The following is a 13,977-nucleotide window of genomic DNA, read 5'->3' as shown; positions in this document are numbered from 1 at the left end:
CTCTCTACTGTATATAGCCTCACTACTGTATATAGCCTCTCTACTGTATATAGCCTCGCCACTGTATATAGCCTCTCTACTGTATATAACCTCTCTACTGTATATAGCCTCACTACTGTATATAGCCTCACTACTATATATAGCCTCTCTACTGTATATAGCCTCACTACTATATATAGCCTTGCCACTGTATATAGCCTCTCTACTGTATATAGCCTCTCTACTGTATATAGCCTCTCTACTGTATATAGCCTCTCTACTGTATATAGCCTCACTACTGTATATAGCCTCACTATTATTCACTGTCTTTTTACTGTTGTTTTTTCCCCTTACTAATCTATTGTTCACATAATATCTATTATTTACTTAAAAATTGCACTGTTGGTTAGGGCCTGTAAATAAGCATTTCACTGTCAGGTCTACACCTGTTCTATTCGGTGCGCCTGACAAATAAACTTTGATTTGATTTGTTACAGATCACCTGGTTCAGCCTGATATCTCCCTGACTGACTCAATGGGAGGGGTCTCCAGGGGCCACCAGGGGCCCGAGGTGTTCAGGGGCTACAGCTTCACCATCACCTGCTCCACTCAGCCACAGTACCCAGGAGGCTCCTTCCTCCTCACGTTCACCGGCTCCAACAGAACCCAGACCCAGCCAGCTGTCAATCACTCTGCTGCCTTCCTCTTCCCTGCTGCAGATGACTCCCACCAAGGGAACTACAGCTGTGTTTATGACAATTATGTTTTCTCTCATAACTTCTCCTCTGAGAGTGAGCTCCTCTCCCTCACCATCACAGGTAACTGAACATGAACCAGACTTATAACTTTGTCATTGACAGATTTCCCACAGATCTATGTGATGATGATCAGTCCCCTCATCAAAGGTGTTTCTGTTGGCAGCCTCTCCTCTGCCAGCCTTCATCATCAGACACGTTGTAGTGCTGCTGCTCCTACTGACAGCCATCACCACCTCCTACCTGTACTACAAGGTAAAGACATTTACTCAGACGTTACAAGTCATTTAAACTAGAGGGTGAGGGGGAGGGGGAGAGGGAGGGAGAGAGAATGGAGATACTAGAGAGTAAATGTCTGACTGTTGGTGCTGTGTCTCCCTAGCCCACCAGGAGGCAGAAGAGAGTGAACAGGGTGAGCAGCATGGATCTTGATGTCAATGCCATGGAGATGGTCTCTCTGAGCTCCAGAGCTGAAGCTGGACCGGGAGAGGAGAGAGCAGCCCAGGGGACGGAGTAGGAGTAGAATGAAGCTGACCCTACATGCTGATCTTAGGTCAGTTTTGTGTTTTAAATCGATGGTCAGCAGTGGACTGGTGTTTAAAATGTGGTGACAAACCTGAAGTGGTTCTAATTTTAATAACAAGTCCAGAATTAGTTTATCTTTCTAGAACCTTGGAAGAAATCTAAAAGGAGTGACTGCAACCACCATTATTCCTTTTAGTTTGGTTTTTACCACCAGAGAAACATGGGGTTCTGGGTAACATGGGGTTTTGGGTAACATGGGTTTTGAGTAACATGGGTTTTGGGTAACATGGGGTTTTGGGTAACATGGGGTTTGGGTAACATGGGTTCTGGGTAACATGGGGTTTTGGGTAACATGGGGTTTTGGGGAACATGGGGTTTTGGGTAACATTGGGGTTTTGGGTAACATTGGGGTTCTGGGTAACATTGGGGTTCTGGGTAACATGGGGTTTTGGGTAACATGGGGTTCTGGGTAACATGGGGTTCTGGGTAACTTGGCGTTTTGAATAATTTAATTAATTTGATTAATTACGTCTGTATTACTTTTTTATTACTTTTTGCTTTTGTCTTCATGTCTTTATCTTATTTAGTGTCTCTTAGATTCTTTATCTTATTTAGTGTCTCTTAGATTCTTTATCTTATTTAGTGTCTCTTAGATTCTTTATCTTATTTAGTGTCTCTTAGATTCTTTATCTTATTTAGTGTCTCTTAAATTCTTTATCTTATTTAGTGTCTCTTAGATTCTTTATCTTATTTAGTGTCTCTTAGATTCTTTATCTTATTTAGTGTCTCTTAGATTCTTTATCTTATTTAGTGTCTCTTAGAATCTTTATCTTATTTAGTGTCTCTTAGATTCTTTATCTTATTTAGTGTCTCTTAGAATCTTTATCTTATTTAGTGTCTCTTAGATTCTTTATCTTATTTAGTGTCTCTTAGATTCTTTATCTTATTTAGTGTCTCTTAGATTCTTTATCTTATTTAGTGTCTCTTAGAATCTTTATCTTATTTAGTGTCTCTTAGATTCTTTATCTTATTTAGTGTCTCTTAGATTCTTTATCTTATTTAGTGTCTCTTAGATTCTTTATCTTATTTAGTGTCTCTTAGATTCTTTATCTTGAAGTGTCTCCATTATTAGTTCATGTATTATAATCATCTGTTCATTCTTTGTATTTTGAAACATTTTTTAATAAAGGTGTTTGTTGTTGTTGTTTACCTCTCATGATGTTATTGTTTATAAATGTTATGATATTGATTATGATGTAGATTATTGTTATGATGTTGTTAGTAGTATATAGATAATGATGTTATTGATTATAAATGTTATATTGATTATTGATTATGATGTAGATTATTGTTATGATGTTGCTCTCTAAACTGCCATGTAATCAACTGAATGCTTTTAATAAAATTACAGGCTGTCAGTCTTCTGTGATTCCCCTCTTAGACAGACTACAACACAGTATGAATATATGAATATATATACAGTATGAATTAACCTACTGTTCAGTAGGATAATAGTAGACCGACCCAAGCTGTACTGGTCAGTAGGATAATAGTAGACCAACCCAAGCTGTACTGTTCAGTAGGATAATAGTAGACCAACCCAAGCTGTACTGTTCAGTAGGATAATAGTAGACCAACCCAAGCTGTACTGGTCAGTAGGATAATAGTAGACCAACCCAAGCTGTACTGTTCAGTAGGATAATAGTAGACCAACCCAAGCTGTACTGGTCAGTAGGATAATAGTAGACCAACCCAAGCTGTACTGGTCAGTAGGATAATAGTAGACCAACCCAAGCTGTACTGTTCAGTAGGATAATAGTAGACCAACCCAAGCTGTACTGTTCAGTAGGATAATAGTAGACCAACCCAAGCTGTACTGTTCAGTAGGATAATAGTAGACCAACCCAAGCTGTACTGGTCAGTAGGATAATAGTAGACCAACCCAAGCTGTACTGTTCAGTAGGATAATAGTAGGATAATAGTAGACCAACCCAAGCTGTACTGTTCAGTAGGATAATAGTAGACCAACCCAAGCTGTACTGGTCAGTAGGAAAGTAGTAGACCAACCCAAGCTGTACTGTTCAGTATGATAATAGTAGACCAACCCAAGCTGTACTGTTCAGTAGGATAATAGTAGACCAACCCAAGCTGTACTGTTCAGTAGTCTAATAGTAGACCAACCCAAGCTGTACTGTTCAGCAGGATAATAGTAGACCAACCCAAGCTGTACTGTTCAGTAGGATAATAGTAGACCAACCCAAGCTGTACTGTTCAGTAGGATAATAGTAGACCAACCCAAGCTGTACTGTTCAGTAAGATAATAGTAGACCAATCCAAGCTGTACTGTTCAGTAGGATAATAGTAGACCAACCCAAGCTGTACTGGTCAGTAGGATAATAGTAGACAAACCCAAGCTGTACTGTACAGTAGGATAATAGTAGACCAACCCATGCTGTACTGGTCAGTAGAATAATAGTAGACCAACCCAAGCTGTACTGTTCAGTAGGATAATAGTAGGATAATAGTAGACCAACCCAAGCTGAACTGGTCAGTAGAATAATAGTAGACCAACCCAAGCTGTACTGTTCAGTAGGATAATAGTAGGATAATAGTAGACCAACCCATGCTGTACTGGTCAGTAGAATAATAGTAGACCAACCCAAGCTGTACTGTTCAGTAGGATAATAGTAGGATAATAGTAGACCAACCCAAGCTGAACTGTTCAGTAGGATAATAGTAGACCAACCCAAGCTGTACTGGTCAGTAGGATAATAGTAGACCAACCCAAGCTGTACTGTTCAGTATGATAATAGTAGACCAACCCAAGCTGTACTGGTCAGTAGGATAATAGTAGACCAACCCAAGCTGTACTGTTCAGTAGGATAATAGTAGACCAACCCAAGCTGTACTGGTCAGTAGGATAATAGTAGACCAACCCAAGCTGTACTGGTCAGTAGGATAATAGTAGACCAACCCAAGCTGTACTGTTCAGTAGGATAATAGTAGACCAACCCAAGCTGTACTGTTCAGTAGGATAATAGTAGACCAACCCAAGCTGTACTGTTCAGTAGGATAATAGTAGACCAACCCAAGCTGTACTGGTCAGTAGGATAATAGTAGACAAACCCAAGCTGTACTGTACAGTAGGATAATAGTAGACCAACCCATGCTGTACTGGTCAGTAGAATAATAGTAGACCAACCCAAGCTGTACTGTTCAGTAGGATAATAGTAGGATAATAGTAGACCAACCCAAGCTGTACTGTTCAGTAGGATAATAGTAGACCAACCCAAGCTGTACTGGTCAGTAGGATAATAGTAGACCAACCCAAGCTGTACTGTTCAGTATGATAATAGTAGACCAACCCAAGCTGTACTGTTCAGTAGGATAATAGTAGACCAACCCAAGCTGTACTGTTCAGTAGTCTAATAGTAGACCAACCCAAGCTGTACTGTTCAGCAGGATAATAGTAGACCAACCCAAGCTGTACTGTTCAGTAGGATAATAGTAGACCAACCCAAGCTGTACTGTTCAGTAGGATAATAGTAGACCAACCCAAGCTGTACTGTTCAGTAGGATAATAGTAGACCAACCCAAGCTGTACTGTTCAGTAGGATAATAGTAGACCAACCCAAGCTGTACTGTTCAGTAGGATAATAGTAGACCAACCCAAGCTGTACTGGTCAGTAGGATAATAGTAGACCAACCCAAGCTGTACTGTTCAGACTTTTTTTTTACAGAAAAACAATGCAATTGTTCTAAGTCCATAACAATATTTAAACCAATCAGGAGACCACTTTTGAGGTTTGGGGAAAATCTAAGAAATTTACATTTTTGAGAGTAGTTCCCCTTTAATTCAAGTGTGCAGGAACCTAGCAATATTGTTGGATTAGCAGTGTTAATATAGTACAGAAATCTTATGTTTATTTGACTCTGATGATAAAGAAATAGAAAATATTCCTGTAAAGGACTGTGTTAAATATTTAGGAATTCATCTGTCAAAAAACCACAGTCAGACAACATATGAATTTCTCTCCTAAAATTAAGAAAACCAAAAATATATTTAATAATTGTCTACAATGAGATCTTTCTATACTTGGGAGAGTACTTCTGTCCAAGGCAGAGGGACTGTCTGGTTTTGTGTACCCCTCATCTTTGTTTGTAAATCCTGCTACTTCTAAAGAGATCAATAAGACCTTTCTTGACTTCATCTGGAAAAATAAGTCTCACAACCTGAAGAAGTCAGTCCTCTGTAATAAAAGACCTGAAGGAGGTCTGGAAGTGTTGGACTTTGTGACATAAATAACACTTTCAAGATCAACTGGTTGACAAGATGTTTGATCAACACTGATTCAATATGGTATTTCATTACAAATAATGTGTTTCATAAGGTGGGAGGTCTTCAATTTTTACTGAAATGTCATTATATTCCTGAAAGATTACCCGCTAAATTGGCTAGGTTTCACCAACAAGCTTTAAGGCCTGGAAAATATGTTTCCTACACAATTTTTCCCCACATAAAGCTCTTTTGTGGAATAATTCAGACATAACTGTAAGGAATAAGTCATTGTTCTACCCCAACTGGCATGAGAGGAATATTGACTTTGTTCTTGATGTTTTTGACAACAGAGGTAATATTCTCACATATGAACAATTTATAACATTGAAAGAGTTTCCAATTCCTTTCAGTGTTTATTTCTGTGATCAAAGCCGTTCCCAGTGGTCTAACTACACTCATGAAAACTCATCTTAGCTTTGGTAATGATCACAAAGTTTATCCAGAACTCAGATTGGAAGGCGTGGGCTTACTTGAGAAATCTTGTTGTAATAAATATATAAGACAAATTCTTCATTCACAAAACCAACTTCCACCGAGAGGAAAATGTTTCTGGAACATGCTTATTATTCCTGACATTGTCTGGAAAAATGCCTGGTTAAGGCCTTACAAATATTGTATAACAAACAAAGGAAGTGCACTTTAAAATGTTACATAAGATACTGTATATCCATGTAATTCTATGATATCCAAATGTGTGGCTGTTGATGATATCTGCGTTTTCTGTGAAGAAAAGGTGAGAATCTGTCCCACTTGTTCTTTAATGTAAATTTGTGTCAGAATTTTGGGAAAACCTTGAAAAATACTTATTTACCATAATGAACACGACCCATGTTTTTGACATGAAAGATATAATATGTTACTATTGCAATGATAACAAGACCATTCAAATGATTGATCATTTTTTTATTCTTGTTGCCAAATACTTTATACACAAACAAAAATTCCAAAATTCTATACCAAAATTACAAATTTTTCTGATTGAATTTAACTATTTTATTAAAACATTAATCCTAGTGAATAACAACAACAATAACATCTTCCTGAATCATTATAGATTTTTTCAGAGTGATTACAACTACACTAGAATAGTTCATTATTTATATTTTTTGTATGTTTTAGTATTTTCTTGTTAATACCTGTGTTCTGTTTTGTATGATGTAACAATGTAAATTGTAGATCTGCATTTTGAATAAAAAAATATATAAATCAAATCAAATATAAAAAGAGGCACTTCTGCTGCGTCTCTTTCTGCTGACTGGAGTGGGCAACGCAGTTGAGGAACCAAGGTTATTTTCATTTATTTCAGAAAAGTGTAATATTATATTAAGTCGTTCAAAGAGAAGCATGTGTTGATTGATTCGTGTTTAATGAGTGATAATTTAAAACAAACTTCAGACCCACTACATATTTACATTGAACCATAGTTCTGACATGGATCATTTTGACCCCAGAGCCATATCTTTTATCAGAGCCAAAATGTGGTTTATTCCATTTTTCATGACTTTGTCAATCAACTTGTTCTTAATATATCTAAGTCATGGTTTAGTGTTTCTGTATCAATATGGACTTTTAACAAATTCAAATCCTTTGTATTCCTACTACAATGTTAAAACATTCTACATTGCGACATCATTCAAATATTCTACATTGTGACATTTCATTGATATCATGAAACAACTACTTCATGTATGTATTTTCTGATGTTTGATCAGAGATCTTTTATCAGAGTATCTCTTGTGACATTGATCACAGCTATGAGATTTCTCTCCTGTGTGTGTTCTCTGGTGTGATACCAGGCTGCTTGACTGAATAAAACTCTTCCCACATTGAGTACAGCTATAAGATTTCTCTCCTGTGTGTGTTCTCTGGTGTATAGTCAGATGGCTAGATGTAACAAATCTCTTCTCACATTGATCACAGCTATTAGGTTTCTCTCCAGTGTGTGCTCTCAGATGTACTATCAGGCAGCTTGAGTGAGTAAAATGTTTCCCACATTGATCACAGCTATAAGGTTTCTCTCCAGTGTGAATTCTCATGTGTACTTTTAGTGATTCTGATCTTAAGTAACTCTTCCCACAATCAAAACAGTGGTGAGATTTCTCTCCTGTGTGTACTCGCTGGTGTATTTTAAGTTCTGATGAAGATTTGCAACCTTTCCCACAGTCAGAGCAGTGAGATTTCTTCCCTGTGGGTCTCCTCTGGTGTTTCTTGAGGTGATATGATCGGGAGAGACTCTTCTCTGCCTCGTCAGCTTCATGATGTTGTTGAGGCTCCCCAGAGGATCCACGATAGTCACGTCTCTCTCCTGTGTGAACAACAAGTCAGACAGATGGTTAAAGGCCCACAACAGCAGAAATCCACTGTAAAAGGTGATGCCAACAGCGTAGCCATGATGTTGTACAACAATTGACGTCTGTAATGAATGTTAAAATTACTTGACAATTGTCTTAAGACAGTCAAGTGAGCAACAATAGTCATATTTAGTCTTTTTTTCACATTAGTAGTAACATTGATGATTTTAGGCTAGAAAAAAGTAAAAGTTGTTGAAATCCTAAGCAGTGTGCCAGATGACTTTTGGTATCCAATATAGGCCCCTTTCTGTGTTTGCTAAAATTGCGACAAGGGTGATGCACATGCAATTTGGTTGCAGAAACACCTCCCTGATAATGCAGAAACCACTAGTTATGGATGTTGTATATCTGCCTGGAGCAAAAAAGGTGAGCAAAGATTTGAGTTTTTCCACAATGTATTCTGAATGACAACACACTATTAGTGCAAGATCAGGAGTGCTACTCAAGGAAACTCACATTAAGCTCTGTGTCTATTCACTAATTCACCGCCGTGGGGGAAAACTCAGGGGAGTTCTCATAGGCTGACAGCAAATATAGCCTCCATTTCCAGGTTGCTTATGAGTGCATTTCACACTACTTTGGATTACAATTGTAAGGTTCATTTGAATGTCCTGATTAATATAATGTTTATGTTTTTGTCAAATGTACTACTTTGTATTTAAAAACAACTTTAACCAGTAAAATGTTCTTTGGCTATTATTCTAAAATGGATGACATTTTTTTTTAATGATCTATCTTCAGACAATACCCCATAATGACATCACAATACCCCATAATGACATCACACCAAAATAGTACCCCATAACAGTGAATACAGTTTAGAAATGCTTGCTTACCAGGGAACTTTTGGCTAAACCAACTATATCATAATACGACCAATAAGCATACTACAAACTCAATGTACGTCACAAATAGTACAGTTAGTATGAGTATTCCAACACAGCTCAGGTCTCTGGGCTGCCATTTTGTTTCTGTTTAAAACCTAGGTTGCCCCTTTAAAAAAGCCACACAACAAACAACCAATCTGCAGTTGAAACAATAACAAAGCTGTCATTATTTTTTTACTCCAATGTTTAGAAACAAATTTCAGATTTCCCCTTTAACACCACACACATCAGTCCCACAACTGACTCTGTTTTTAACACAGTAACAGTACCTACAGTTGAAGTCAAAAGTTTACATACACCTTAGCCAAATACATTTAATCTCATCACAATTCCTGACATTTAATCCTAGTAAAAATTCCCTGTCTTAGGTCAGTTAGGATCACCACTTTAATTTAAGAATGTGAAATGTCAAAATAATGGTAGAGAGAATGATTTATTTCAGCTTTTACATCATCAAATTCCCAGTGGGTCAGAAGTTTACATACACTCAATTAGTATTTGGTAGCATCGCCTTTAAATTGTTTAACTTGTGTCAAACGTTTCAGGTAGCCTTCCACAAGCTTCCCACAATAAGTTGGGTGCATTTTGGCCCATTCCTCCTGACAGAGCTGGTGTAACTGTGTCAGGTTTGTAGGCCTCCTTGCTCGCACACGCTTTTTCATTTCTGTCCACACATTTTCTATACGATTGAGGTCAGGGCTTTGTGAGGGCCACTCCAATACCTTGACTTTGTTGTCCTTAAGCCATTTTGCCACAACTTTGGAAGTATGCTTGGCGTCATTGTCCATTTGGAAGACCCATTTGCGACCAAGCTTTAACTTCCTGACTGATGTCTTGAGATTTTGCTTCAATATATCCACATAATTTCCCCACCTCATGATGCCATCTAATTTGTGAAGTGCACTAGTCTCTCCTGCAGCAAAACACCCCCACAAACATGATGCTGCCACCACCATGCTTCACAGTTGGGATGGTGAGCTTTGGCTTGCAAGCCTCCCCCTTTTTCTTCCAAACATAACGATGGTCATTATTGCCAAACAGTTCTATATTTGTTTCATCAGACCAGAGGACTTTTCTCCAAAAAGTACAATTCACTGATGTGGCCATCAACCTCCTCCTTCACATCTGACTCCTGATGATCAACCTCCTCCTTCACATCTGACTCCTGATGATCAACCTCCTCCTTCACATCTGACTCCTGATGATCAACCGCCTCCTTCACATCTGACTCCTGATGATCAACCTCCTCCTTCACATCTGACTCCAGTGATCAATCCAGAGCGTCTTCTTTTTTGGGGGGGAATCCCGATGGACGTCATCGAATAGGCCGTCATCACGACCACCACCACAAGTTAATTGTCATTCAGGTTATCAATAGGAAGAGCATCAGCAATATGTCCTGTCTGGTAACTTGTCTCGTTCAATGGATTTACATTGGCAGGTGCACAGGGAGAAACCCCATTAAAAAAACTCAGTCGATCTCAAACTGTGGAAAAACTTTTGGAAGTCTTTATCAAAGTCTGTGGCCTGTGATGTTGGGACAAATGATAGTCCCTTATTATACAAGCGACAAAATTCACAAATTCTACAGCACAACGGCAGAGTCATGGAGACTTTTGACTGGTACCATTATTTTCTCATGCAATTACAGTAGGTTGTACCCAATTGGTTTTCTCTCTAGATCATGCCAGTAGGTTACAGTAGGTTGTACCCAATTGGTTGTCTCTCTAGGTCATGCCAGTAGGTTACAGTAGGTTGTACCCAATTGGTTCTCTCTCTAGGTCATGCCAGTAGGTTACAGTAGGTTGTACCCAATTGGTTCTCTCTCTAGGTGATGTCAGTAGGTTACAGTAGGTTGTACCCAATTGGTTTTCTCTCTAGTGGAAACAATTATCAACCCAATGTGGAAAGTGTTGAATTTGGTCAACAACAAAGTGAATGGCTTATTTGCTACGTGAGGTTTACTTGATCTAACAGAAGTGTCGTAATTCTTAAATTGTTATGTGGACACCTGACATACCGACAACTTTGATAAAAAACACTATAGGAGTTGTCTCCAGATCGCTATGCATATTCATGCTAGTAGCTTAGCATCTCTCTCCATTGAATACAGGCGGTTGACGACAACAACCCTCATAGAATATAAACAATAGATTACAATAATAAGCTGAATCCACCAATCCAAAGAAAGGATAGGCGGGAGCTAGACAACCCACAGTGCTGCTTTGTGGACAACGACTCCGCTTGTTAGGGCAGAGACTTCTTGCAGTATATCCATCATCTTTGGTGTAGCCAACCCAACTCTCGCATGGCACTATTGGGGGGCACGGTGTTTAGTAAACCATAACTACATTAAAATCACTACATGCCGTGGCCCCCAGATAGACCCTTCTCAAATATATATGTTAAGTCACTTTTTGAAAACGGAACGGAGAAAACAAGGGGTAGCTTGCTCTCTACGTCGTCTGATTCTAGACATATCAGTCATCATCCTAGGGCCCTCCCTTGATGAGGTATTGACGAGCCAACTCCGAATACCCAAAGTGAAAACCCAATTTAAGGCGGTACTTACTGATGTAAATCAGATCTCCTACCTCCACCTCTTCATCTATCAATGTGACAGTAATCTCCCCTTCCTTCTTCACGAAAAAAAACGGCATCCTCTTTCTCATCCTCCTCTTTCACTGTGAACGCGTCTTCCTCTTTCACTGTAACAGCCTCACCCTCAATTTATTTTTTAACTGTGACATCCTCCTCTTCCTTCTCCTCTTTCACTACAATGTTCAGCCCCAGAGCTTCTTTCTCCGTCCAGCAGACCTCTTCTTTAGCAGGAGGGGAGAAGCTTACTGACCTCATGTTCGGGGATATTAGCTAGCTAGCTATCATTAGCGACTAAGCTAGTGCTAATTTAACCAGCCAGCTACTATATCTGACTAATAAAAAATAACGTAACATTAAATTAAATAGGCTAACAAGTATATACGATAGAAGTGTGTCTAAAACACAGCAGCTAATTTACACCGAAAGCGTAAAAACAGCTTGAATCCTTCGGCTACGTTGGCTAGCAAGCTACCGAGGTGGTTGACTTGTTGTTTTTGATGAACCGTCCACTAGATTATACGTCACGATAGCAGCATCGCCTGAACGACGCAAATCGCCGTCTGCTGACTGGAGTGGGAAACGCAGTTGAGGAAAATATTATTTTAAATGGATTTCATTAAATAATACTATTATATTGAGACATACAAAGACAGGATTGTGTTGATTGATTAGTGCGAATACATTTTCTTTTACTACAGCACATTTAAGGCAGTTTCATTAGGTCAAACTAAATCTAAATAAGTAGCCAGCTACTGTCAGTCTATACTGCTCCTACAGGGTGTAACAATACATGATTTATATGTATATAATGAACAGACTAGGTCTATATTGCTCCAACATGGTGTATCAATACATCATGTAGATGTATATAATGAACAGACTAGGTCTATACTGCTCCTACATGGTGTAACAATACATCATGTAGATGTATATAATGAACAGACTAGGTCTATACTGCTCCTACAGGGTGTAACAATACTTCATGTAGATGTATATAATGAACAGACTAGGTCTATACTGCTCCTACATGGTGTAACAATACATCATGTAGATGTATATAATGAACAGACTAGGTCTATACTGCTCCTACATGGTGTAACAATACATCATGTAGATGTATATAATGAACAGACTAGGTCTATACTGCTCCTACATGGTGTAACAATACATCATGTAGATGTATATAATGAACAGACTAGGTCTATACTGCTCCTACATGGTGTAACAATACATCATGTAGATGTATATAATGAACAGACTAGGTCTATACTGCTCCTACATGGTGTAACAATACATCATGTAGATGTATATAATGAACAGACTAGGTCTATACTGCTCCTACAGGGTGTAACAATACATCATGTAGATGTATATAATGAACAGACTAGGTCTATACTGCTCCTACAGGGTGTAACAATACATCATGTAGATGTATATAATGAACAGACTAGGTCTATACTGCTCCTACATGGTGTAACAATACATCATGTAGATGTATATAATGAACAGACTAGGTCTATACTGCTCCTACATGGTGTAACAATACATCATGTAGATGTATATAATGAACAGACTAGGTCTATACTGCTCCTACATGGTGTAACAATACATCATGTAGATGTATATAATGAACAGACTAGGTCTATACTGCTTCTACATGGTGTAACAATACATCATGTAGATGTATATAATGAACAGACTAGGTCTATACTGCTCCTACATGGTGTAACAATACATCATGTAGATGTATATAATGAACAGACTAGGTCTATACTGCTCCTACATGGTGTAACAATACATCATGTAGATGTACACTACCGTTCAAAAGTTGGGGTCACTTAGAAATGTCCTTGTTTTTGAAAGAACATCACATTTTTTGTCCATTAAAATAACATCAAATTGATCAGAAATACAGTGTAGACATTGTTAATGTTGTAAATGACTATTGTAGCTGGAAACGGTTGATTTTTTAATGGAATATCTACATAGACGTACAGAGGCCCATTATCAGCAACCATCACTCCTGTGTTACAATGGCACGTTGTGTTAGCTAATCCAAGTTTATCATTTTAAAATGCTAATTGATCATTAGAAAAACCTTTTGCAATTATGTTAGCACAGCTGAAAACTGTTGTGCTGATTTAACAAAGCTTTTGTAAACAGTGTGCGGGTCTTCTTGTTCTTTAACAAAGCTTTTGTAAACAGTGTGCAGGTCTTCTTGTTCTTTAACAAAGCTTTTGTAAACAGTGTGCAGGTCTTCTTGTTCTTTAACAAAGCTTTTGTAAACAGTGTGCAGGTCTTCTTCTTCTTCACCTCTTGACCAATCTTCCCTCCCCTTAACATTCAGACCCTGTCAGTGTGCCAGGTGTACATTGGGTTTGATTCAGACCCTGTCAGTGTGCCAGGTGGACATTGGGTTTGATTCAGACCCTGTCAGTGTGCCAGGTGTACATTGGGTTTGATTCAGACCCTGTCAGTGTGCCAGGTGGACATTGGGTTTGATTCAGACCCTGTCAGTGTGCCAGGTGGACATTTGTTTG

General features: G+C 38.5%; 1 protein-coding gene and 1 long non-coding RNA gene across 2 annotated transcripts in view; one reads left to right on the top strand and one right to left on the bottom strand.

The window, feature by feature from the left end:
* Positions 1–1,251, top strand: part of LOC139579778 (uncharacterized) — a 59,082-nt gene extending 57,831 nt beyond the window's left edge. Inside the window, exons 8-10 of the mRNA XM_071408599.1 lie at positions 477–797; positions 901–989; positions 1,117–1,251. Coding sequence (XP_071264700.1) covers positions 477–797; positions 901–989; positions 1,117–1,251 — 545 coding nt within the window. The remainder of the gene's footprint in view (positions 1–476; positions 798–900; positions 990–1,116) is intronic.
* Positions 1,252–6,486: 5,235 nt separating this feature from the next.
* Positions 6,487–12,207, bottom strand: LOC139577745 (uncharacterized). The gene is made up of 2 exons (XR_011675378.1): positions 11,409–12,207; positions 6,487–7,903 (listed from the first exon to the last, which is right to left on the bottom strand). It is a non-coding gene; the product is annotated as an uncharacterized lncRNA (long non-coding RNA).
* Positions 12,208–13,977: the final 1,770 nt, after the last annotated feature.

The sequence above is a fragment of the Salvelinus alpinus genome, chromosome 6 (genome assembly GCF_045679555.1).
Source record: "Salvelinus alpinus chromosome 6, SLU_Salpinus.1, whole genome shotgun sequence".
NCBI lineage: Eukaryota > Metazoa > Chordata > Actinopteri > Salmoniformes > Salmonidae > Salvelinus > Salvelinus alpinus.
This window is presented reverse-complemented; position numbering and strand designations above follow the sequence as displayed.